Source organism: Botryllus schlosseri, chromosome 13, assembly GCF_051294905.1.
Source record: "Botryllus schlosseri isolate E-star chromosome 13, Bs_hap1, whole genome shotgun sequence".
Lineage (NCBI taxonomy): Eukaryota > Metazoa > Chordata > Ascidiacea > Stolidobranchia > Styelidae > Botryllus > Botryllus schlosseri.
Window position 1 is genome coordinate 8722417 of NC_137248.1, and position 27291 is coordinate 8749707.

The 27291-nt window shown below is 41.4% G+C and overlaps 2 protein-coding genes across 2 annotated transcripts in view; both read right to left on the bottom strand.

Annotated features, from left to right (window-relative positions):
- Window positions 1-22347, bottom strand: part of LOC145454334 (uncharacterized) — a 50965-nt gene extending 28618 nt beyond the window's left edge. Inside the window, exons 1-2 of the mRNA XM_080332323.1 lie at window positions 22214-22347; window positions 1389-1735 (exon numbers count right to left, since the gene is read on the bottom strand). Coding sequence (XP_080188449.1) covers window positions 1389-1611 — 223 coding nt within the window. The 5' untranslated portion in view covers window positions 1612-1735; window positions 22214-22347. The remainder of the gene's footprint in view (window positions 1-1388; window positions 1736-22213) is intronic.
- A 302-nt stretch (window positions 22348-22649) lies between these two features.
- On the bottom strand, window positions 22650-25579 carry LOC145454336 (evolutionarily conserved signaling intermediate in Toll pathway, mitochondrial-like). The gene has a single exon (XM_080332325.1). It carries the CDS (start codon window positions 24174-24176, stop codon window positions 22707-22709), a length of 1470 nt encoding a protein of 489 aa, XP_080188451.1. The 5' UTR covers window positions 24177-25579; the 3' UTR covers window positions 22650-22706.
- Window positions 25580-27291: the final 1712 nt, after the last annotated feature.

Below are 27291 nucleotides of genomic sequence, written 5' to 3' on the forward strand. Positions count from 1 at the left end.
ACCTTTGATAGTATAGTGTTTCAATAGAGGTTATAGCAAACAGCTAAGCGTCCTGGATGTCTGCTACAGACAATTTTTGCGAAAAATGGTACATGGAGGCTACACTCGAAGGGGAACCGACCACGCATTCAAAATTAGCAATCAGAATCTTCACAGAATCTGTCGCACTGAAGACCTCTCATCATTCATTGATCACCAACAAGCTAAATTTCTTGCACACTCAATTCGAAAACCTAATGACAGTGTCGTGAAGTCAATAACGTTTGAAGATGAAAGGAGAACGAAAAAAGGAAGACCCTCTGCAACGCTGATGAACATTGAACAATGTCCTCAATCGGAACGACACCGACATTAGGACATTCTCAAAAGCCGCACTTTCACGGAAAATTTAATTAATAATTTAAATCTTTTATGCGCTCTTTTTGATGGATACTTCCATCACCTCGATGATGGTGCTCTAAGTCTGAACGCAAACAGGGCTAGACCTATATATATATATGTCTCATTTCTTTCAGAGGATATCGATCAATTTTTCATAGTGGATACAGTGGGTGATGCAATCATTTCAATCGAGCAATACGGCAAACATGATCGAGTGATTTAGGAAGACCCACGTCAATCCCCACTTTTTAGCTACTGCCAAGGCCACTGCAGTCTAGCCAAGAAAACGGCTGTGATTCCTAATCCCCACACAACTGAAACAAATTGCAACACCTCAAAACTCTAGTTAATAACATGTTAGTTAAGACTTAGTGGTGGTCAGGCCTATGCAACATCGGCATCAATCTTTGCCAGAAAGCTGGACTGAAATTCAACATAATTTTTCCTGTGTGATCGTACATTTCAAGAGGATAGATTTTAAGCATAGTAATCCCAATTTGTTTCATAAATACTGTTGACAACACAACATTCAATATCTTTTACAGTGCAAAACTCGAGTCTAGTGCAACAAGGCGATAAAATAAGCCTGGCTACAAGGCAAGGTGATAATACACGGTAACGGCACAGCAAAATCACTTCCAAAAACAGTAAACACAGTTTATCAATTTCTTTCTCAAGAGAAACATAGATTAGACAGTACTAAAAATCATCTTTTATTCAGCCTAAAAGCGTCGTGCGCTATGTACAGGAAACTTTGTCGCACCACCGTAAGCGAAAACAATATTTCAGCACCAATGATACAATTGTTAGAGATATTTCATCCATACAATGCAAACTTAGATATACATTGTAGTCTGAGTGTTTCAAAATCCATCACCATTTACTACTTTATATTGGAGCAGATCGAGTCTGGAGGAATGAGGTTGCATAAAAAAGGAGAAATATGGTGTGCTGGATGAGAAAGTAGACTGCAGTAGCCGAATATTCAAATTTGATAAAAATCTCACCTCTTTCTTCTTGGCTTTTCTTTCTAGGAATGTGAAACTTTTTCAGGCTGTTATAATTATAATATTCCGAATCCATTTCATCGTCATCTTTTTTCCGACCCCGTTTACTTTCGGATTCACTGCCATGGCGTTTGGAATACGAATGACGGTCGGAAATACCGATGTGCTTTGGGGCATTTGGACGCTGATCCCGTGAGGATTTGTCACGCGACTTATCCGACATCACCTCGTTTCCATTTACCAAATATTCCGGTAATAATGTGACGATATTCCTGCCCAGAGACACAGTGCAGCTATCGCCATTCAACTTCCGGCTATACTTCCAGTCACAAAACCGTTACCCCTGGCTGAAAATATTTCCTGTTGTAGTTGGTGCATGGCGCTCCATGCAAGCACTCTGATTGGCTAATGTAAAGGGCAAAGGTCGAACATGGAAGTAAAATGTAACTGCCAAAAATGCAAAATGCTGCACTAGTCCAGTTCTATTCAGTATATTAATGCTTTCATCACATCAAACACCAAAGGCTTGCGATACAATCGGTTGAGAGGAAGAAGTCGAAACGACTTGGTGAAATCAATCAATCGAACTCATACCCGGGCCTATAAATATTGTGAAGATGGAAGAACGTTTCACGAAAGGCATACATTGCGCAGTGCACAATGCACATACAATACAATGGGAAATAGCCTGCAACCATGCTATCCGTGATTGCTGAGCGCCTAGCAGGATAACTGCGGATACCAATTTTCGAGTCTTTGGTATGACCCGGCCGGGGATCGAACCCACGACCTACCGAGACCCCGGACGCAATGCGTTTTCTGGTCCGTGGACATATGAGCATGCGACATTACAGCATGCGACACTTCGGCATGCGACAATTTGGCATGCGACACATGAGCATGTGGGTTAAATTACGGGTTAGGGGTAGGTTAGGTTAGGTTTATGGTTGGGTTAGGGTTAGGGTTTAGGTTAGGTTAGGCTAGGTTAGGTTAGGTTAGGCTATGTTTCGGGTTAGGGTAAGTTTTTGGGTTATACAGTCTCATGCTGAAGTGACGCATGCTGATGTGTTCCATGCTGAACTGTCGTTTTCCATTGTGTCGCATGCTCATTGCTCATATGTCGGGCAACCGCGTTTTCTAGCCTATTTCGTCCTGATCATATGGTAGTTGTTCTTCGTTGACGCGTGTGTGTCGTACTTGTGTGCTTTTGACTAGGTAGTGAAGAGGAATGACACAGAGCTGAGTGTGGGCGAATTTTGCGTGTAGCGAAGGCGAAGTGGATCCAGCAGTCTAAATTTCCAAGCTATTATCTCGATTCTGTCACAAAGCAGTATTAGTTCATTAATACTTCCATGATTTCAAAACATCACAAAACTTCGATACAATGAAAAGATATAGAAATGTGTCCAAACGACTTGGGGTCATTCGAAAGCAAGTCCATCATAGATAGTTTCGCCCGAGAAGTACCGGCAATTTGGGCTGCGTGTCGATTGGAGAGTGTGATCCGCAATGTGGTGATGTCATAAGTGTCGCCTTCAGCTCCAAGTATTCTGTTTTTGAGTTTTGGGCATTTGGACGTTGATCCTATGAGGATTTGTCCGACATCACCTCGTTTCCATTTACCAAATATTCCGGTCATATGGATGGCAGATTGGTGGTGTGTGACAGTAGGTGTCATTGATAGCAGGAGCCTCCATCATGGAGGAGGTCTGTAACCAGGGTTGTAATGACTCGAGTCATGACTCGACTCGAGTCACGATTTTTTGATGACTCGACTTGACTCGAGTCAGTTTTTCAAAATACGGACATGACTCGACTCGAGTCAATCTGTGTATTAACTCGACTTGGACTCGAGTCATTGCGCATGACTTGAACCAAGTCATTGACTCGAAACTCAGACAAGACCGACATTTCATTGTAATTCCGAAGCCAACATTCTATTAGGATTTCGTCTGTTGGTACTGGTACTTGAATATGCGACCAGAAACTGCTAAAAGTGAGGTAAATTGGTATATTATAAATGCGAAACATCCGATATCACCAAACAGAGTTATAAAAAGTGAGTTTACCAAGACTTTAACTGGAAACTGAGCAGTCTATACAATGACTTGGACTCGGACTCGAGTCACAATTCCATGACTCGGAGTCGACCCTCTGCTCGCTGACTTGGACTCGGACTTGACTCGGTGGTGAATTGAAATGACTCGACTTGACTCGAGTCAAAACTATAAAAGTGAGATTGACTTGTGACTCGGAGCCTTGTGACTTGGTTACAACCCTGTCTGTAGCATTCGTGATTTTGAACCGAATTCATTTTGGGCTTCACGATTTCAAACATTTTTCACCAAATCTTAGTTGATGACGCGTGGCGCTGCCATGTTTTGTCCAAGTAGTCCTTTGAAACTGAAAAAAAAATCTAACTAGCTTTTTACTGCTTATTAACTTTCACCTGCTTGTACCACAGTAATGATTTGTTTTAGTTCATTCCTTGCAAAATTACAATGTAGTTTGAAATCATTACCACTGACTACAGTATGTAGTCTAGGGCACCCTATTTTGGAAAACTGGAAAGAGGACACTTTTACAGAATAGTTTTTCTCTCACATTTTCAGGTGTTTGGCTAAAAAAAAAGTCAACTCGGCTCAGCTCCCAAAATACCCGCCGGAGGGTTACTTCAGCGCTGATTTGCGGCATATCAGTCGAATTCGGCCGTAAATATGACCGAAATTATAAAAAAAAAAGAGGACAAACGGCGTCCGCCGAGGACACTTTCAAAAAAGTGGACGAATCCTTTTAAAAGAGGACGTATGGTAACCCTAACGTAGTCCCGTAGTGCCAATAGACAAAACCTACTTGAGTAGCCTACTCTGAAAGGTACAAGCACTTATAGCAAACCTCTCTGCGGCTATGCGTAAAATTCCGGTAGACGAAACGACGTAGCCAATATCGATTTAACCGATAACAATTTAGAAAGTGGCACCGATTCGTGATGCCAATGCTCTGCGTTCACCGCGTAGTTGTTGCATTTTTCGTTGTTCGGTTCAATTCGCACTCATTAAGATTGTTGAGAAGTTGAAAAAATCCATGTAATAAAATACGCTAGCCAATCATATATAGGCTACTCTTTTGTGCCCCATTCATCGGGTTGGAGTATGCCAGCACGGCATGATATACTGACGAGAATCCTGGGTATGTGGTCTGTATTACTGCGACGCTTCCTACCACTTTGGATCCGTCGATATTCTATAAATTTCCATCTCAATCAAAAATATGGAATTATCCGTTGCTAGGTCCATTCAAGTAGAAGCATTTTTGTCACTGCATAAACTTTAATATCACTGTCACCGCCCCACAAATTTCATCATCATTGGTTTATTAGCAATTTTTATCAGTTCAATACACCACAAAAATGCGATACAATAAAAAGACAGGAAGGTGTCGATGCACTTCAGGCAATTCGTCACTATTGTCAGGGCATCCAGCTCTCCCGTCGAAGATGCGGATGAGAGGAGGTGAGTATTATTAGCGAACAGTGCAGTGTTCAATGAGGAGGTTTCACAAATGTCGTTGACATATATGGTGAAGAGGACCGCGGTCCAAGTACTGAGCCTTGGGGTACAGCAGGTGAGGAGAGGATAAGGTGTTTGAGATTGCAATCATTTATTGGCGTCCAGTGAGGTAACTTTTCATAAGCTCAAGTCGGGGGCCCCGAAATCAATAGGCCTAATAACGTGCCAATTTCGAGATGAGAATTTTTTTCAACTTTCTTACTTTAGAATCCTTGTATTCAGAGTATGTTTTGTGTTTTGCGTCCAGTCTGAGTGTCTGATTTTAAAGACTAATCCAAGTCGTTTCGACACCTTTCTCATATTTTCATTTTATCGCCATCTTTTGATGATTTGAATTGATGCAATAATAAGTAAACTAAACTGAATCAATCAAATCGCTCTACTTTTTTCGTCCACTGGTGCCCAACGCTAATTATGCTCGAACATTTAAAATCCTGCTCTTCGCTTCTCTCAAACAATTTGCAAATAACAGATCAGTGATTGGTCAAGAGAGAACGTGTTTCCCGAACTACAAGACTATTGCAATGGAAATAACATTTCTCACAACTCCATTGGAAAGTCACATCGTACATAATTCGAATTTATGTGGGATAGGTTCGTCGTTTGTCAAATTACTCCTAGTTGTTCCAGTTGGTAATTTATATAGTAGGCACCATATTTTGGATTTCGGAAAGGAGTACACTTTTAACTAATCATAAAAGTCAGATCTCCGGACTAGGAAACTGTTGATTCTAAAAATTTTCTGGACATCGAGTTGACAAAAAAAGAAGGTCATCTTTCCCACTCGACTCCAGAATTACCCACTTTTTAACGATACTGCTGTGCTGTTGACTAAAAAACGATCATTTTTTCAGTCCTGGTCCTGAATGACCCGCTCGAGCGTCCGCATTGTAGATTTCGAGTCAGTGTGGCGTTTTTTTTAACTCAGCATGTCGATTAGTCTGGCTGTCAAAGCTATAAACGAGAACGGCATTTAGGCGTCCTCGGAGGACATTTTTGATTTCCTGAAAAAGTAGGGCAAATTCTCCTAAAGAGGAGGACACATAGTAAGCCTAAGCTATAGGTCACATTTTGATATCGGCTAGGCACTGTACCTGGCGGCAATACAATCCGCAGCACGCGGGCGGCGTTCGGTCAAGGTCCTTCACACCAATTCAGAAAATCAATTCTACAGGCGGGAGACATTGCCCTTATAGGATCCGAAATTCAAGAAAGCACTACTAAATGAAAGCATCATATGCGCTAAAGTGCCACACACCGCTCTGACTTTGGTGCGCCTTGCCTCACCTCGTTTTTTTCTGTTCGTTCTCATTTGACAGGCTTCAAAATTAACTATTCGTCAGTCGGCGGAGTAAGCAATGGAATTTACTTAATGTCTTTTCATAATAGCAATATCGTGGTGTTTTTGCAAAGATGTAGCGTAGAATAATAATTTGGAAAACTGAAGCTCGCACTTCACTTCATGATCTGCTGAAGATGGAGGCTTAGCCTGTAGCAATAACGGTCGAGATGAGTTAGCCTACTATCGGGGCGTGGTATGCTCGGTACGCGCGCCAACAGCAGTCTTGATATTAGCATTGCTGATAACCTGAAGATGATCTGCCTATCCGTGCCATGTCTCGTTAGCGTCTATGCCTGTGGGTGCTTCAATGACGGCTGAGTAATATTTGTAGAAAGAAAATTTTCTTTTTGGAGCTATCGATATATTTGTCCATTCCACCACTTGGAATAAATCACGTTATGTCACAGTTTCAGCAGTAGTAGGGTTAACATATTTCAGAGTTACAATACTGCAGTGAAACCCGGAAAAAAAGGCCAACTTTCCGGCTCAACTCCCGAAATACCCGCCGGAACGTTACTTCAATACTGATTCCCGCTCCCCGGCCGGGTCAGACCAAAGACCTGATTAGTATCACTGGTATTCATGACTTCCCTGCTTGGCGCTCATGCATTACTGGGATAGCATGGAGGGGTGGTGCAAGACTTAGAAAGCCATACAATGCTATATCTGCACCTTACTTGTCCAGCGGCATATGCACACCATGCACTCATGGTATGCATATGCACAGATCGTGTGTATGTCTATCATGAGTCGGTGTATATGCCGCAAAAACATCAAGGACAAAAATAAAGTACGTCCTTTCCTTTCCTTTGATTTCCTATATCTCGGTCGAATTTTCACCTACCAAAATTTTCAAAAAAGAGGACATTTGGGCGTCCTTCGTGGCACTTTGAAAAAAGAGGACAAGACCTCTTAAAAGAGGACGCATGGTAACCCTGCAGTAGACAGTCGCCCCTGACCACACTGTCGCTATTTATATCGGCCCATATGTTCAGCACGGTAGCAATGGTTGTTTCCGTTACGGGTGAAAATGATAATGCGCGGTAGTACTGGTTGTTTCCGTGACGGGTGAAAATGATAATGCCACGCGATACAAATTACTGCTCTGAGAAACCATATGCGGTGGTTAGAGCTGTAGCTCCCACGAAAGTTCCAGCTGCTACTCAATCAAATCTGGTAAAAAGTAATGCAATTTTTAGTATGCTAAATGTAGATGGATTGCGAAAAAACGGAAATTTATCGTTTCGTCGACTGGTCAAATCAACACTGTAAGATTGACGTAATTCGCAAGCAATCGCATTCATGGTCGTTAGCGTGATATATTTCATACGCGAGCGGGTAGCGGACATGGCTTTCATGTCTTCTAGTCAGCACTGTGAAATAGAGCACGTGTATATAGGAGCTGGGGATTGAAAACAATTTTCATTGATGAAATTGTGAACAGGTTACCCAAACGCTTAAAGGGGCACTGCACTCAAAAAATGATGTGGTCTCAAATTGAAGGGCAAAACGAAAAAAAAATTTTGGCCGCATCCGTTTTCTTCAGAACGCCACCGTAATGGAGCTGCAATTTATTGAAATTTCCAGAAACACATCCGGCTGCAGCTGTTGCGGCTCCGGGTCATTTCTTAACCCGTTACATGGCACGATGACTTCATCGTCGCACTTGCTCGGGGCGATTAGGCAGTCGCGCAGAGGACGAACTTTACGTAGTTGTCAGTCGATGTTATGAAGGAATCATGCCTTGCACACCAAGGCGGCGCTCAACGTACGGTGTTAAGCCAGGAGGATTTGTGTCTGGAGCTTGTCATGACTCTATAGTATTTGCCAGTTGACTGATACTGAGATGCCATTACAGTTGTATATTGATGCAAAGCTATATTGATACAGCTGTCATTTTCAAGATGTACTAATGACTGCACAGTGCACAACCTTTGGAGTATAGTGGTCCTGTGGAAGAGACAGACACAGTATATTTTGCATCATTTACCCATGGCATAGCAACTATCTTGATACAGTCCAGTTTACTACAAGCTCAAGACACAGATGTCATCATCATTGGTTTATTAGCAATTTTATCAGTTCAATACACCACAAAAAATGCGATACAATGAAAAGACAGGAAGATGTTGAAGCGACAAGGAGTAGTCTATGGAATCTGACACCCACCTTGGCCTAGGCGATGTAAAGAGGAGGCATGCACACTGAATGAAAGTAAAGAAGATAGTATAGAAAAAGAATGCGACAAGAAATAGGGCGGCATGTCATGGGAAGCGAGATCGATAGGTCAATCGTGGTCCGGTAATCTTGAGGATGGACTGTATTTATTTAGTAGTAATTGCTTGTATTTCGACTTGAATGTGGACAATGGACATGCTCGTCGACTGTCGGATGGCCGGCGGGATACTGTTCCACACATCAGGTCCGGCATATTTGATGGAGCGATGATCTTTTCGGTCGATCATATGATATTTGGACGACGTGGTCGCGCGTGTGTTGTAGCCTACTTGTGCGCTTTTGATTCAGAGGTAAAGAAGTCATTGAAATATTCGGGGCAACGACCGCAGTGAAACTGATACATAAACTTGGCGATTTCTAGTTTCCGCATATCTTCTATGTTTAGGACGCCAAATCTCTTCAGCAGCGACTTATTGGATGGGCAGCCAGGCCCCTTTGGAGCCCTAGCTATGATTCGGAGTACTTTATGCTGTAGTTTCTGCAGTGGCTTGAGTGCAGTTTTACTGGCAGCCCCCCAACAGAGGATGCCATAATGTAACTTCGATTGGATTAAGGATTTAAAGAGTATCAGAAGAACCCATGCTGGCATGAAGCGCCCAAGGCTGTAGAACAGGCCGCACTTCGGTGATAATTTAGTTTCTAGGGACTGAATATGACTCTTCCAGGACATGTTCGAGTCCAGTAAAACTCCGAGATATTTGGCATTATCTGTGTTGGAAACGGGCTGACCAGCGATATTAACGGTTAGGTTATTTTTTGAATTTACTGTCAGCAATTGCGATTTCGAGGCGTTTATGCAAAGGTTGTCCGTCCACTCATGGACTTTGGGCATTTGGTCACCAGTCAGGGCATCCAGCTCTGCCGTCGAAGATGCGGAAGAGAGGAGGTGAGTATCATCAGCGAACAGTGTGGTGTTCAATGAGGAGGTTTCAAAAATGTCGTTGACATATAAGGTGAAAAGGACCGGTCCAAGTACTGAGCCCTGGGGCACACCACAGGTCACCGGGTGAGGAGAGGACAAGGTGTCTGAGATCGCAACCATTTGTTGGCGTCCAGTGAGGTAACTTTTCATGAGCTCAAGTTGTGGGCCCCGAAGTCCGTAACGCGCCAATTTCGAGATGAGAATTTTATGATCTACGCAGTCAAACGCTTTTTTTAGGTCGAGAAAAATGCTGCATCCCACATTTCGCTTCTCTGAGATATCATAGTACTGTTCGGCCACTGTTAGGAGGGCATGAGCGGTTTGGTGTTTGTTTCGGAAGCCAAATTGTTGAGGGGAAATGACAGACATTTTGGCGAGGAATGAGGACAGGCGGGAGAGGAGCAACTTTTCGAATACAATCCCGATGCATGGGAGAACGGATATCGGACGGTAGTTGGTGACATTAGCTCTATCCCCAGCTTTGTGTACAGGGACTACTCTGGCTTTTTTTAGATAGCTTGGGTAGACTCCATTTTCTATCATGAAGTTGAAAAAATGGGCCATATATTGACCGATATGCAGGCTTATCATTTTTAAAAACCATGATGGGATTTGGTCATAGCCGTCGGCCTTGTGCGATGTATAGATGTATAGATAATCAACACGAAAATATCATTTCATTCTCATCAAAGTTCCAATATTGTTGTGGAAATTTTTATCGTAACATCGTTGTTCTCAGTTTCACAAACGAATCTTCTGTCTCCATCAGTTCATTCATGCAATTCCTTTGACACGTAGATAACGTAAAATTTGTTAAAATTATTAATGGTATGGAAGAAGATCTTGTTGATGAATGAAATTCTGATGAAGATTTCGATATCACGATATTTGGTGAGAGCCTGCCGTATCAATTCGAGCCACAATATTCAGAGGAGGAATTCGCCCATCTTGTTGCAACTCTAGAAGCACAAACTCTCTCTTATAAGTATTACACCTGTGTTTCTTGAATGCAATTTATCAATCTCATTGTATTGGTTGAAGGAATCGCCAGAAAACCAACCTGAGTCAACTTCGGACACTTGACAACGAATGGTGCAGTTGCTTGAACTGTCCATGCATGCCAAACCAGAATGAGCGCGTCTGCTGCAGGGAAATACAACAAATAATGGAGCTTCTGACAGGATGCCCTTGCCAGCCTGCATTGTGATGATGGACTGTATGTCGGTTTCAAATGGCCGATGTGTGATTGATAACACTGCAGCTCTGCTATATGGCTGTTCGCATTCTATATTCCACCGATGGCTGCTGTGCCTGATACATCACTACTTTGCTCACTCGGTATTTATTAAAAAATCAAATTCAATATATAATGAAAGAAACATCCGAGGACTATATAGCCAGGGTATTACAACGGGGCAGTCAGACAGTGGAAGAATACCAACATTCTCATAGTGGTCCAGGACGGCCAGTTTGGTTCGTGCAATAAAAATTACCAGTATGTTTGAACAGAGTCATCTGCTCCAAATCCCGGATAAAACTTTTGTTTTCTATCAAAGATTTCAATGCTTTGAAACTAGGAGACCCACAATGCAACCATCTAGTTCTTAGGCACTGATCCCCAGTCAAAGTGCCATGGCTGCAGGAATATGTCTCCCCGTCAACTGTCCACTCTCGTTCGCCGGTGATGTGATGCAGAAGTGATATCCATCTTCTTTTTAGCACTGCAAATGCATATTGGTATATAAAAAGTTCCTAATATATGATGTCAGACATACCGTAGTTGATATGTAGACTTTCACTGCTATCTTGACCACAATGCTGACAGCACCAGCACAAGTGATTATAGTGATGCTTCTTGTCCATAGTGACAAGTCTTCCATGCCTTTCTTCTTACCCAGAGACACCAAATTTTTTTTCAGTCCTGAGAAATGGTTAGTCAGGCAAAAGAAGTTCAAATAATAACAGTATTCAGTTACCTTTGCAGACATGCCACACATCAAACTGGTGATTGATTGATGGATATGGCACTAAACCACTGTCGTCTTAGTGCAATTTCAGAAGGAATTTTATGAAGAGTATACGATGCGTCATTCCTTTTGACTTCACACGATGTAACGGCAAAACTTGTCGATGTCATTGCAGCTTTTAATAATGTCAATGTATATTCTATATACTATTACGAAGACTCTGGGTAGAGCAAGACAATACCGTAGACCAGTGCTTTTGAACCTTTTTGAGCTCCATTCGCACTTTTTTTGAAAAACAATTTAATTCGCACCAGCCAGCTGGAATTTATTACACAAAAACAAAATGAAAAGCTTATCATTTTTGTATTTGTAGGGCTTCCTGTAGGTACAGAGCGTCATTATTTCACATTCAGCGTATCGTATTGTTGATTAATCAAATACTAAAATCACTGCAGTAGAAAAATCACAGGTATCGCACTTCCGCTGTTCTCAAGGTGTTCGTTGCTTTTTCTGGGGGTATCGTGCAGTGATTTCTTTCGAAGCTCAAAGGGCGAACCCATGAACAATATTCACTCGCAACAATATCACTTTTCCACTAAATCGACGTGTTATGTCATCGCTATATGAATGTGTGCCGAAATTCCAATACTTTGCATTCAAATCAACACTGTCATATTTTGGATTCGGGACAGGAGGACACTTATTCAAGATTTTCAGAAATAGAATAGTTGATTAAGTAGAATCCTGGAAAATGGTAAATTTTTCAGACTCCTTGGTCGGTCGACAAAAAAAACCAACTTTCCATCTCAACTCCGGAAATACAGTTTTTCTTTCACACTTAACATTGGTTGACTATTTGGTTGAAATTATTTTCATTTGCACAAGTACGAACCGTCACACAGGTTGAAAAGCACTTTATGCTGTAGTCGTTTTTCGGGATAACAGTAATTTCTTATCCACAACACGAATACCACCAGTCAGGGTTCCCCATGAACATGACAAAATTCATGACATTCAAAATTGGTGTAGGGTTCGGGTACTGTGGGAAAATTCATCATCCCTAACCGAAATCCAACGGTACACAAACCTAACCTGAACCCACAACTCCGCAGCTGACCCAAAAACATATATTCATTATATTGTAATCTTACTATTCCCCAAGCCATTATTTTACGATACCCTCAAACCCTCATCTTATGATTCTCCAACCTGAATGCGAAACCAATTATGACCGCTCTGAATTTTGAAATGTTCAGAGGGCACACTGATTGGTGATGGTAATGTTTTATACATAACATAAGAATAGGACATGATCTATTCCTGACCTCAAGAAATAGAATACACAAGGCCCGATCAAGAGGAAAATCTCCTGACTGAACATGAACATCGTCCGTGGAACGGCGTATCTACATCACCTTGGCGTGTGAGACATATTTCCTTCATAACGTTGGCTGACAACTATCTAAAGTTCGTCCTCTGCGTGACTGCTTAATCGCGTCGAGCAAGTGCGACGATGAAGTCATCGTGCCATGTAACGGGTTAAGAGATGACCCGGAGCCGCGACAGCTGCAGCCGGATGTGTTTCTGGAAATTTCAATAAATTGCAGCTCCATTACGGTGGCGTTCTGAAGAAAACGGCTGCGGCCAAAATTTTTTTTCGTTTTGCCCTTCAATTTGAGACCACATCATTTTTTGAGTGCAGTGCCCCTTTAAGTTCCGGTATCAGTCCTGTCTCCGTACCTACACCAGTGTTGGGATCAAGTCACTACCTTCGAGTCACGAGTCATTGCACATTTTTGACTCGAGTCAAGTCAAGTCAGTCGATTTTCGAAGGCGACTCGAGTCGAGTCAAGTCACTCGATTTTTGAAGGTGACCGAGTCAAGTCAAGTCAAGTCACATTTCAAGTCAAGTTGCCTTTTGGAAGTTTGAGGCATGCTTACACCATTGCATTTTGCTAGCTGTCTGAAATACAGATTGATTGGTCGGTCATTGATTCTGAACCGATGAACGAATATGAAGTTAAATATACGTACGCAAGAAGGCGCTGTATCGCTCACATATACGTAAGTAATTGCATAGCCTCAGTTTATACCCAAAATAGAGAATAGAGAAACGAATTGATAAGATGCAATACGTTACCCATTTACAAATTGATATGATACAATTCGAGCCTGCGCCAATGGTCGAGGAATATACAAACTATAATCGAATTCAATTTCAATAAAACAAGAAGTTGGTTCAGGTAATAACAGAGAACAGTAATAGACAATTTGCTATTAAATTACTTCATCATGCTAGTTTACGACAGCGTAAGCTTCGGTCACTTCGATAGCGGTCAATTTATTTGTGAGAGAACAATGGAGGCTCAGTAAAACGCACGATCGCTGAATGATTGGTCGCTCTCACGAGTTACACCAGCGTTTCGCGAAGAATCCGATAGCAAGATACAATGATTTTTATCGAGATCGATTGCTTGATGACTTGCAATTGACTCGTGAATTTTGCTTCGAGTCACGAGTCAATCCACATTTCTGATACGCCGAGTCAAGTCAAGTCAAGTCAATTTAGCAAAGTGACTCGAGTCAAGTCAAGCCATACGAAAAGGCGACTCAAGTCTGACTCGAGTCATCCCAACACTGACCTACACTACACCGGCGAGCTTACAACCAGGATGGTGTGGTCACATTACGTTGAGATATGCGTGACTATTTGCAAAACTACAGCTGACAACTCAAATATGTAAATGAAATAAGTGGTTTCGTCCGTTTCAAAAGGCAATTTGCTCCGTGGAGGTTCGTGCCTATCTGAGAAGGTTTGTGCTCGCTGAATACAGCATCTTACAATTTGTATTGCAGTGTTTTGATTACAATGACTGTCATAGGCGCCGACTTTTATTTTTTTACGAGGTGGCGAAGTCTTGTGACGTCATAATTGTTCCATATCGATGACGTCATCGTCGCTCTAAAACGCACTTTACTACATGCCGCTGGTTTACGTGCAGCGTTAAACTATTCGTGTGGCATTTTAATACCGGCCCTGTGATCATTCATATCAAACCATGCAGTCGAGTTATTAAATGGAATCTTAAAACGCTAGGAGCGTACGAAAATATAACTGCGCTACTAGTTTGTCCGGCGGAATGCACCTAACAGAAATCAGAATTTACGTCACTGAGAATTTGGAGTTGTTTCAATGTTATTCACGCGCAATGCGCTGTAATGTGAGTAACTAAATACGCTACGCACTGGCCTGGCAAGTTCGCAATTAACACATGACAACTCTCGAACATGAGGTTTCAAGCAGACAATAATGATGATTACAAACGCGAAATCGCGCAGCCAATCAATAGTTGTCTCTTGCGATTTCTGGCTTCGCGTTGATTAGCTTTCATCGCGACAATTGTTTGTCGATCAAAACAGCGATTTTGGCGGCATTGGTACATTTCCGATTTACGTTCGCGAAGCATTTTAGGAGTACATCGGTCAATTTGTAAATTCAATTTGCATGTCGATGCCGCGATCTTATCAATAGCAATTCACCGGCTACCAAATGCCCAATAGTTTAATATTCGATATTGTTGTTCTCGATACGAGTACATCCAGCAATCAGGTTGATCGGAATATAGAAGGTTCCCTGTTTAAACGAATCGAATAAAATCAGAATTTGTGCCACCCAGAATCTCGTTATGCATCAATATTTGACAATGGCATGGCATCGCCTACTGCACGTTAATAACGAAAGGAACACTGAAAAATGACTTCGTGCGACAATATCGGAGTACGAATGTATCAAGTAGAAAACAAAAAATATGGATGGTTGCAAACGAAAAAGCGTGTATTCTAATCAGTATCGCTACGAATGGGTTTTGAGTTTGACATAGTATTGAGTAGCTTTCGTCGCATCAATTGTTTTCTCATTATATCAGTTTTTAAGCTGTATTGCTGCATTTTCCGATTAATCTCACTGGCAAAGCCTTCTTAGAGAAACGAATATGCGCAGAAATGAATTCCAATTTGGAGGAACACACCAACACACCCTCCAATTTCGCGCTACGATTACGAAGACTATCGCACGAAGCTAGCTAGCTTGAGAATGGTTTTGTAAACGAATGTGGGCGCACATCATTTAGATTTTAGAAAAGCAGATCGTCTATTTGGGCGAATGGTCGGGAGAGGAGATCTAGAATGGTGTTCATAGGGTTGTTCAGAATTGACCGACTTTCAAAAAGTCTAGGTTTTCAGTCCGTTTCCCATGCCTTATACCTTAAAAACAAATTCTGGCTACTTTTTTTTGTACTTCATCCCCTGCATCCGTGTGCATTTTGCCGTTTTTTCATGCACCAAAAAAATTCTTCGGAATTTTGGGATTCCCCCGTTGTGAGTGACTCGACAGCAACCGCATGTGTTCTCATTGACGTGAAGCGGATGTTCTAGCGTTGATGACGCGCTAGGCACGGCAGTGAAATGGGGATCATTGATTACTCAGGTGTTTTGCTGCTTTGTTGTTGAAGAACTGTGTTTACGATTGAGGTGCAGGACTTACCAGGTAGCTTTTTAACTCATGCTGTTAGCGAGTCTAGCGCAGGATTAGTGATTATAGTATTGTAGCAGTATTGAATTATTCGATCTAATGGACCTGATACTCTTTCTTGCCTACTGAGATAGAAAACAAAGCTTGTAAATGTCTTTTCCAGTGACTGTGGAAAACAGCCAATCGGTTGCTCTGAATTTTATGTTATTTCCTAAGATAGCAATATACTGGTCGGAGTATTTCCAATTTAGGAATCATTATCTTCCAGAATCAATAACTGGATCTAATCCGACTATTCTTGCTCAAGTTGTGCAGTATGTGTTTGACCTTAGAGAACTAAAATGTTTCCAACTATTCTTTGTTGCTTGACTGAGATGATGTATATTTATTTTTCTAGGATTAGCTCTAGTGCGAAATATCTAAAAAAAAAAAAGAAAATTGCCATCTAGTGATATAGTATCAAAGAAAACTAGAAGATCACGGTCGCAGACACATCATTTCCTAGCTGGGCCCTCTGAGGAAACATTACGAGATCGAAGCTGCTTACTCTTGGGAAAGTTATGCAGTATGCGAAAAATGAACCAGTAAAGTTACACATCCAGGACGTAGGAGATGAAGTACGGTAATACGTTTTTGGTTCCTGGCTGCCACAAAGACCTTCACACAAGTCAATGCCATTGAAAGATTAGAGACAGTGTGAAAACAGAAACCAAATGGCTGTCACTAGACTAAAGGCCAGCAATATGTATCAAGAAAACAAAGTGACTTTGAAGCCAAGTTGAGTAAGCTATGGGCATAGAGGAGCTCCTGACGCGATGACGACAATTGAAGCAAGTACACTTCTCTCCGGCGATAAGAAACATGAATACAAAACATTTTATCAGGATCAAAGGGGTCCGTGATTAGCAACGATTGGTGGCAAAGATACAGTGTTGAAAGTGAAAACCATGCAACAAAAGAGACGGACCATGAGTGCGAGAGAGTGCACCAGCTTCAAGTAGCGAAGGTGAATTTACAGAGAGCTCATCTATATCTTCGCAGGTAGATGACACTTCCCACAGCAGTGATTTGGAAGTGGCGCAGTCGACATTGCTTCATTGCTTTAAATTTGTGACTCTAAAAGCGCCTGTAAACCTGTTCAACGACAAAGACATATGCCAGGTTTCCGATCGCTTGAAAGTCAGCAATAATGCTGCTACCGTGATAACTGCAGCACTGATTGAAGCTTGCGATGGTGACCCTAATGACTTTCATCTTTCAAGATCTGGAACCTATCGACGACGCATTGCAAATCGTTTTAAAATTTCTGAGTCTATTGTTGAAAAAATAGCAAACGATCCACCAAAGCACATCACATTGCACTGGAATGGAAAGCTCACTGGGAGTCGTTTAGGAGAGCAATTTGAGGCCTTGGCAGCGCTGGCATCGTCTACGTGTTGTAACGCATTTGAGAAGGGCAATCTTCTTGGCATTCGAACTCTGGAGAGTGCTACCGGAAAAGCACAGGCTGATCCGTCATTTGAACTGCTGGAACTATATAATTTAACAAAAAATGTCAGAGCTCTTGTGTTTGACACAACATCCTCAAACAATGGAAAAATTGTTCTGTTACTTGAAGAATTGATAAACAGGAAAGTTTTGTACAGTCTTGTCGCCATCATATTCATGAACTAGTCATCCGGGAGATTTGGAAGTGAAGTGTCTATTTGGATTGGACCACAGGCCCTGAAAACACAGATTTTAATACCTTCCAAGAAGTGGAAAGATATTGATCAATTAAGAAGCTCTAAAACACTTCAGTTTGATGAAGGCAGCGGGTTGGCGATGAAAGCTGATGAAGCAAAGCAAGAATAATTCCACTGATTAAGCCATATAATGGAAAGCAGAAAGAAGTATTGATAAGAGATGACTACAGAGACTGTGCAACAGGCGCCTTGGTGATTTTAGATGACCAATATGTTGATAATCGTTTTCGCAAGCCTGGTGCTACTATAGCACTGGATGGACGAGTCAAGTGCTGTACTGTCAAAAAATGTTCATGTGGAGTGAGCAAATGGGCTATTCTGAAGAGTTCATTAGAAAGTTGGTACGAATAAATATTGCCCAGTTTTCTGTCCCAGCTTAAAACTAATATTGCATGTGACGCACAGAGTAATGATCTCAAATTTCTTCATCACATGACAGACTTTACATCATGCGATTTCACAGTTGCTGATGTGGCATATAAAAAGATGTGAAAACATCATTGGCATCTCACCGAGGAAACGGTGGTATCTACTATGTTTTCGGCTAAACCAAAGATTCCTGACAAAGTGAAGGAAACGATTGCTGCTAAATTGCTGCAAATGCCAATTCTTGAACAATTTCGCAGAGGTATACCTCTGAGTCTAATCTCTGACTCTGTCTCTGAGTCAATGAGTATGGTTGCTTTAATTGGACCGGAATCATGGTTTCTATTCGATGCTATGCATGCCGAACATGATCAGTTGAGTTTTCCAGTTTCGGAATGGCATACAGATCCGCATTTTGTTACTGCTCAAGAATTTGTGAGTAGTGTTGAAGTAGTTAAAGACGCAGCAAAGCGTTTGGTAAAATTGAATACCGACTTTGATGCTTTAAAAGCAGATGACAAAGAACAGCGGACGAGCCTCTTACAAGCCGTGGAAGATCACGGGAACAGATATGCCGATTTCTCTAAAGCAACCATTTCATCCACCTGATTCAAGTAGTGTTTGCCAAGTTGATCCATTTCTTTTCCTTATTGTTTCGTTTCCTTTGAACAATGTGATGTTTAAAATGTGGCTGTGAGTGAATGATACATTCACAGTTGTATTGTTGCACATGGTGTTCCCGGAAATTGATGGACAATCTCAGGTAGGGTTGAGGAGTGTAGGATATGTGATCCAACAACATGACTATCAGTCTTAGGCAGTTTTGAGGAGTTCTAAGGGAGTGCAGGACATGAAAATGGTGTCCTGAACCGGCAATACTTTCTCTAATAAGGTTATGTAGCACTCCAAACCGCAATAGCTGCATAAACCCAGCTTATATATGACGTTTACTAGCCTAGTCCGAATGGCGACACTCAAATTTTAGGGGAATCCCCTATTTTTAGCCGATAATTTTCCAGCTCAAAATGCACACGGATGCAAGGGATGAATTACGAAAAAAAGTAGCTAGAATATGTTTTTATGGTATAAGGCATGGGAATCGGACTGAAAACCACGACTTTTTGAAAGTCGGTCAATTCTGAACAACCCTACTGTTCATGTTGACGATTTTACGCGTATGATAAGCTTGCCAAAAGAGTCCGGAAGTGCTGTTAATTAGAGAGTCCCTGATCTCTGGTGAACAATTAAATACGCGCGCGTATTACGCAGCCTCAATGACAGTTTTGGCAAATCAAAATTTCCGAACTTGACGGCACTGATTTCAGGTGGTTCAGACCTGTGTAGTCTTTTAGAACTCAAACCATGATACACGTCTTCTGATCGTTACGTTCAAGTATTAGCGGGAATCAATTACACACGTTAAAGTCTCTTTGCAGCGATTCGACGTTATTCAGTTTTGCGATGTCGCTCTTTAATCAATGTAACATAAAACAATCATTAATTAGCGTAAACTCGACCGCATTGTCTCCAAACCAGCGAGAGATAGCAGCCAAAGCATGCTAGGTCCGAGACGCGATAGGTAAGCCAGCAATGGTATCTTTCGCACCAGGCCTATCGCAGATGCTCAAGCTCATTGCTCATGTATATACCAGCGATGATATCGTGTACGCCAGGCCGAAGCCGCCTATACAGATGCGATTGCGCTATACAGATGCGATTGCGCAGGCAAGCGATGGTAGTGTGAACTGGGCCTATTGCAGAGGCAGGCTTGTTCGAGACGCGATAAATCGGGCTAGCGACGATTGCCACGCGCACGGGAATGAATGACCTAATTTCGCGGCCATCTCAGCGGGGGATCATCACAGAATCTTCTCACTAATTGACAACATGCTTCTCGTAAATCGACCCGCGGAACAATGATAATACAATTATTGAATTGCAACTGAATATTAGAGTTAGAATGGTCGTTTCAAAATGATGTGGTTTCGCGTTTCAAAAGGTTTCGGTCCCCGAAAGCCCATTGGCTTCGCGCCTGGCACACGCGCGTATCGAACTCGACGACGTCTCTAAGGAGGTCGCGTCGATTCGCCTGATTATTAATTATTGGTCACAAATCACTTGGACGTTTGGGCATTTTGTACGAGGTGGCCGCCACCTCGTAAATATGGTCACGAGGTGGCTGCGCCACCTCGTAAGTCGGCGCCTATGAGGACTGTGTTTCTGTTCATATATTTAAGATTCCATCTTTTTTACGAAGATCAAATGCTTCGGCACGTTAACTGGTTTTGACAGCATCCATTGGCACATTCTGGGTTACTTGTAAAAATTTAATAGTGCTGGATTCCGAATAATTTCTGGTGTATTGCTCAATTTCATTTTCATCAAGCTGATATTGAATGGTAGATGGAGAATAACTTCCTGTGCTAATATTGGAGTCAGGAATTTTAACTGATCAACTTCTATCGTCAAATTCGGTGTAATGCATCATGACGAGTGTCAACCGAAAATATTCGGGTTCATTTCAATACGAAAATATTATTTAATTGTATCATGTGTGAGGAGTTGAAAAATTTGTCGGTAGATGCACTCTAGTAAATGTTATAGATTTCAACTTTTTAGTACTTGTTGTAAAAAAACGAGTACTGAAACGTAGATTTACAATATACTGTGGTTTGATCAACCCGGGTAGCAAATGATATCCAGCAATTAGAGATGTAGCTCAATGAGTAGGCATTTCCCTGTTGTCACCGCTCGTGCATTTTGTTATCTCATGTAGGCGTTGCGCGCGACTCATGCTGCATTTAGGCTGATGTTTGTCTATAATTCCATTCACTTTCAACTTGTTGATGAGTATGTCAGGAAATGGTGCAATCACTGATGAACTGTGTCCCGTTGGACAATGGGGCCATAGTTTCATCAACGAACAATTGAACATACGCACTTACACAGTGCAAAATGCCTCATCGCCAAGAAGTAACACCAACCAATGCGTACCACACACAGACTTGCAAACATTCAGTCCTTCGGTGTTTTTATTTTTTGTTTGCAGATTGGATATTTTTTCATATTATAATGAATATTGAAGCCTCCCGGGATTTTCAACTATCGGTTAGCGAGTGACGGGCTGTGATTCAAATGTTTCAGCAACGATTTTGAATTGTTATCATTAGTGGTGTTGTGATGTGCCTGAATGCTGGTAACTAGGCACGCATATCGAATCGACTATTCGGATTAGATATTGCAGAAGCAGTCAGTCGGTTTTGTATTCTGCGAATTGATACTCCAACACCGTTGTAAATTCAGTTTTACCTCTCGCTTTTTGATGACACAAAGTGGATACTGCACCTTTTGTGACTTCGTTTGATATGGAAGATTAAACTATACAGTATTTTACATCGTTAATTCGAGTATACAAAGGCGAATTCCAGGCGATGCCAACACTGCCAAAAATAAAATCTGAAAAATGACAAAAATAAGCTATTTTTGGGTGTCCGGTCAATACCGAGAAGGACAATACCGAGAATGGACATAACCGAGAATGGACACCACAGAGAATGGACATCAACGATATTGCAATATATGCACATGAACAGGCCGTGCGTTCTCGGTAATAGTATGGAACCCTATTTTTATTATTTTTGGCATATGCCAAAAATAACACGGCCTGTTGTGTATGTCCGTGAGCTGAGAAAAAATTGCTGCACAATATGCCAGACCCCAATCTGCAGCACAACCATGTGGACTACCGAGGGACGGACAAAATTTAATTAGTTTTCAACCAAGATTATGCTTTTCAAGTACATGTTCAACGTTTGTACTTATTAAATATCAATTGGGATATAACACCCACATGAACAGAAAAAAAAACAGAAACCAAATGATTAACATTGTAAATAATTGTATCACCTTGCGTGTCTTTCTCCATTAGTTGACACAGAATTATAGAATAATAATGATATATACAATATATTTTTTGTCAAAAAAGCACGGGTAGTATGTATGACCTATACATAAACAAGTGACATTCTAGAAGCAGTTTTAATCATTCTCAAGGCCTTCCCATTGGATGCATCATGCCCACAGTTTAACAACTATCGATTGAAAAACTTGACGACATCTGCCGTGTTCAACTCGGGATCACTTACACAGTAAAGGTTTGAAAACCAGCTCTCAACAATACTTCAGGTATTTCTGAGGCAATGCATCACTCCTTGAAAACCCAATCTTGACGACACATAGGGCATTGCTGGTTGTCTCCTTGGGATTGAAGCCATTTCAAAATACAATGCATGTGAAAACAGTGAGAGCATTTCCCCCAAACTGAAAAAAAGGATAGGGAGATTTGTGAGCAATTTATCTCTTATTCAAGCATAACAAAACTAACCAATTGGACAATCATCTCCAGGAGCCTTGCAGTCGGAGCAAAATGACTCGAACGAATAACGACAAATACCACAGTTATCATCGGACGCCTGCCATCGCCATGCAGCAACAGCATGAATTTTCTTGATTTTCACTTTCATTTTTTCGTTGTAGTATAGTGTATTGCAAATGCTACAGGTTGCTCATTTACACCACCTGCTAAACGGAGAAAAATGATCAAGAAATTTAGAAATATGCGATTCGTATCTAAATTGGTTATTTTTTCTTTACACTCTTATAGCCTTCATTCAAAAACGTCTTCTTTTCATTAAATAGCACAGAAACTTGACTTAAAATCGGATTAGACGACTCAAGTCCATACACCCAATTCCGTAATGCATCAATTGATTTCACATCAGTAGCAGCCATTCCGTAGACTTTCCCTTCAATCCGAGGAACATCGTCACATACTTCCTTAATCTGATTTCTAGATTTTAATTGTGCGACTATACAGTTCTCTTCATTCATATCTAATTTTGGAAAAATACTTTGCTCCACGTACAAGCGCTCACCACTTTGATATTTCCTAGCCGATCCAAAATCCTTCCCATAAAACTTTTGCCACCATAATTTGTCCGTTAAGACTTTATAACCTTCAGATTCCTCATTTTTAATCACAGGATCAGCGCGGAGGATGTAATACTGAATCATGCGATCCTTGAAATACATTGAATAAGGCCCTTCTACAAAAACCGGCTGAGACGGATCGTGATTTTGCAAGGATGATATTTGCTCTCGGCTTTGGATGCTGATGATATCTGTTATCAGTTCAGTATTGTCACTGAGCTCACTAGAGTCGGTGCTTTCGTCGACCTTGAAAAGTTCATAATTCGCATCCACCGATGGGTTGGCTTGACGCAAGGCACGTAGCGCGATCTCCGGTCTACTCAATTTTTCAAGTTCTATTTCAGTGACTGGGTGTGGGATGAATTGTGTTAATCTGGGGTACCAGAATATGAGAGAACGTATCGCTGCCGTTGCCCTGCTGAATTTTCCAAATAGAGTCATACTAATATCGTAGAACTCGTCAGATGGAACAACATTGTACTTGCGCATCATCGCAAACAATTTACCACCCAGCTCGTGGTCTAGGATCTTTTCCTGAAATACAGCATTGAACCACTTTTTTCTCTGCATCCCAGTATGAACCGATTGCGGAAAACACTGCAATATTTTCAGATATGCATTCGGCTCATGTTGGACATTGAATCGCTCTAGGTTGTTCATTGACACTTGAACAAATTCTCTGTGTCCTCTTCGCACTTCCCCGGCATCCTGGATCCAAAGATCAACCATTTTGAAAAAGAGCATTTTCTCACGATTCGATACCCCATACTCAATAGTTTCATCAGATTCTTCCAGCGAGTCCTGAGCCTTACGAACATAATACTCTAGTATGGAGGCTTCATCTTCCGGCTCTGCTTCTAACAATGCTTTTCCATACATTGAGCTATGTCCCACCATTTTACGCTTCACTTGAGCTTCTGCTAATTCATCGTGACGCAGATCAGAAGTTTCCAATGGACGAAGAGAGCCTTTTCCTCCCGATTCAGTCACTTCATCACCTGTTTCATGTTGCGTATCCGAGGGTTTGGGTTTGTTAATTAAGCTATACAATCGCTGTGCAATAAGCGCATGCCGCCTAGTGCGTTGATGAGCTATGCACCAAATACTGAAATTTAACATCTACGGAAGAAGTAATATTTTGTTATAGAATGTGTACCCTTCAATCAACTTTTAATAGAAATGAAATTACGAATTTGCGAAAAACGGGAATCGACTCAATCAATCAATCAGTTTTATTAATATTTTCATCATTTCAAAACACCACAAAACTGCGATACAACGAAGCACGTAATGACTGTGACAGCCGTGTATACTATACTTCAGTAATGGGATGACTCGAGTCATGACTTGACTCGAGTCAACTTTTTCGTATGACTTGACTTGACTCGACTCGAGTCACTTTGCAAAAATGACTTGACTTGACTCGGCGCTTCAGAAATGTCAATTGACTCGTGACTCGGAGTAGAATTAACGAGTCAATTTCAAGTCATGAAGTAAACGGTGTTCATTAAATCACCCTATCTTATCTATGTTCGGATTGTTCGCGATACGCAGGTGTCACTTATGTGAGAGCAACCAGTCATAAACTGATTGTACGTTTCACTGATCCTTCATTGTTACATCACAAATAATTTGACCGCAAACGAAACGATCACAGCCTACGTTGTCGTATATTAATCTAATAGCAACACATCTTTGTTCCTTAGACAGCTCAGTGCTTACATCCCGCAGTGCTCACCTTCACCAACCCTCTTTATAAATTAAATCGAACAAACATAGTTTATGCGTTTATATTCTCGCGGATGTGTAGATGGGTAGTGTATTGTACCATACCATATGAATTTGTTTCAACTTATCGAGGCTTATTCGATCCTCTATTTTGGCTGATAACAGACCGTAGCATGTAGCTAAAGCTATACGCAGTTACCCACGCATTATATTAGCAGTTCTATGTGTGTGTGAGCAAAACAACGCCTTTTTGTACTTATATTCAACTTTATATTATTTGATTCAAGATAAATGACCACCCAGTTAGCAAATTTTAATGACTTTGAATCATTACTTATACTTGGAAAATTCAATTCAACTTGAATCATGACTTGACTCGTAACTTGACTTGACTCGAGTCACCTCCAAAAAACGAGTGACTTGACTCGAGTCACTTTCGAAAACAGATTGACTTGACTTGACTCGAGTCAAAATGTGCAATGACTCGAGATGACTTGTGACTCGAAGGCAGTGACTTGATCCCAACACTGCTATACTTACCGTTACCTACCGGTACCCAATTACACCACGGGCAACAGACTATTACTATTGATTATTGATAGCGACTTTGGTAGTAGATGCCGGCTATTTCAAATTATATTGCGAGAGTGTATAAACGCAGTTCAGTGTTTCAACCGGCATTGCTCAGCGAAATTCCAAACGAATATATTTCTCAAGCTTACCGAGAATTTCTGCACGCTGCACCTGCGACTTCCGATTTCAATGACATACGACTGCACAGTGCACACTGCGACTGCACAGTGAACACCGCAGTCGTTTCTCGATGATACGAAGCATTACAAATGATCACGAAACCCAATGTTTTCGCAGTTTGTGAAGATTAACCCACTATCTGTATAATCAGCAAGCATATCAGTTAGGGTAGGGCCAGAGTGGAATTGGTGGCAAACGTCACGCGCAACTTTCATTTAATTCTTTAATTATTCTATGGAAGAAACCCTTCTGTCACGCGCAACTTATTGACAAAAACAACCACTGATTCCAGTCTGGGGGTAGGGTTACCATATTTTGGAATCGGGAAAGGAGGAGACTTTTTTGAAAATTTTTAGTATAGAATGTAAATGTGGAATGGCAACGACCGATTTTGCAGCTTCGTTCCGCTTCGCTGAAGCTTTACTCAGACTTATTTTACGGCAGCTACTGTAGGATTTCTGGCAATCCAAAAGTTGTCTTGCAGAGCTGAATCTGGTCTTGATCGAAAGCTGATTCCGAAAATGTAAATGAAAATATGATCATGCACTGAACCGCTTACAATTCGCCCTATGTAGCGGCAGCTCTATGGCGCCATAGAGCTACCACTACACTCCAAGTCTGAATTATCGGCATTGTCCGAGCAATCGAAGAGCCACAATGGGTCATTGTTATGGTCATTGTTTCGCGGTCATCTGATTGTTCTGAACATTGCAGATTTTAGATGTTGAAGGTGATTTTTCATCGAAGTACGGAGCCTGACCATATTTTGATTGATATTTTCGAAATCAGTGCGACAGTTTCTTTCGATCAAAACCGGATTCAGTAAATTCTGAGCTCTGGAAGACAACTTTTGGATTGCCAGAAATTCTACAGTAGCTGCCGTAAAATAAGTCTGAGGAAAGCTTCAGCGAAGCGGAACGAAGCTGCAAAATCGGTCGTTGCCATAGACGATTTCCACTGGCTGCGCATGGGTGGCGCCATTGTTACGAAAGGCTGGCCAGATGTCGGATCGGAGGTTTTGATACTCCATCACTTTTGAAGGGGCGTAACGTAGGTCATTATAGTTGTTGATCTATATGTGCCGGTGCCTGCATATATCATGTAAAAACGAAGCCGAATGGTGTCTCACACCTTCATTGTTGCGTCCCTATGTGCATTATGCAGTAATGAGAGAATGGTGAATGGTACCTGTAGCTTCCATCGCAAAGGACAAGAAGCTATAAAGAAAGATTGTATTACGTTGGAACATAGGAGAGGTTACTGTGGAAAGGATTATATTTAAGGTTTGGGTAACACTGGCATATTTGTGAGAAACTTGTTATTTATAACATTCGTTTCCATCTACTTCTATCATAAACATCATATTATTATGACAATCTGCATATTATTATTGCCTCGACTCCTATTTGTGTTTCTTCTTCTGTTACCTCCACTGAGCTATATCCTCTGTAAAAATGAGTGCACTGTATTAGTCCACTGCAATAGTTGCGACGAGTAGTATAAGACCTTTACATGTGATTTCATGATTTCCAGTCAAATGTGTTTATTTTTGACGAAGCAATAAATTGTCAATATGTCTGTAGCTTGTCATTTACATTCTAGATCACTCAGAGAATATAAGAGTCTGTGAAAGACATTTCCACGATAGTGATATCAGGCTTGTCTCAGTCAGTAAGCCTATTCACATGAGTCCCGACTTTATCACGACAAAGTCAAATGAAGCGAAGCGGCTGACCTACTCTCACGCTTCAGT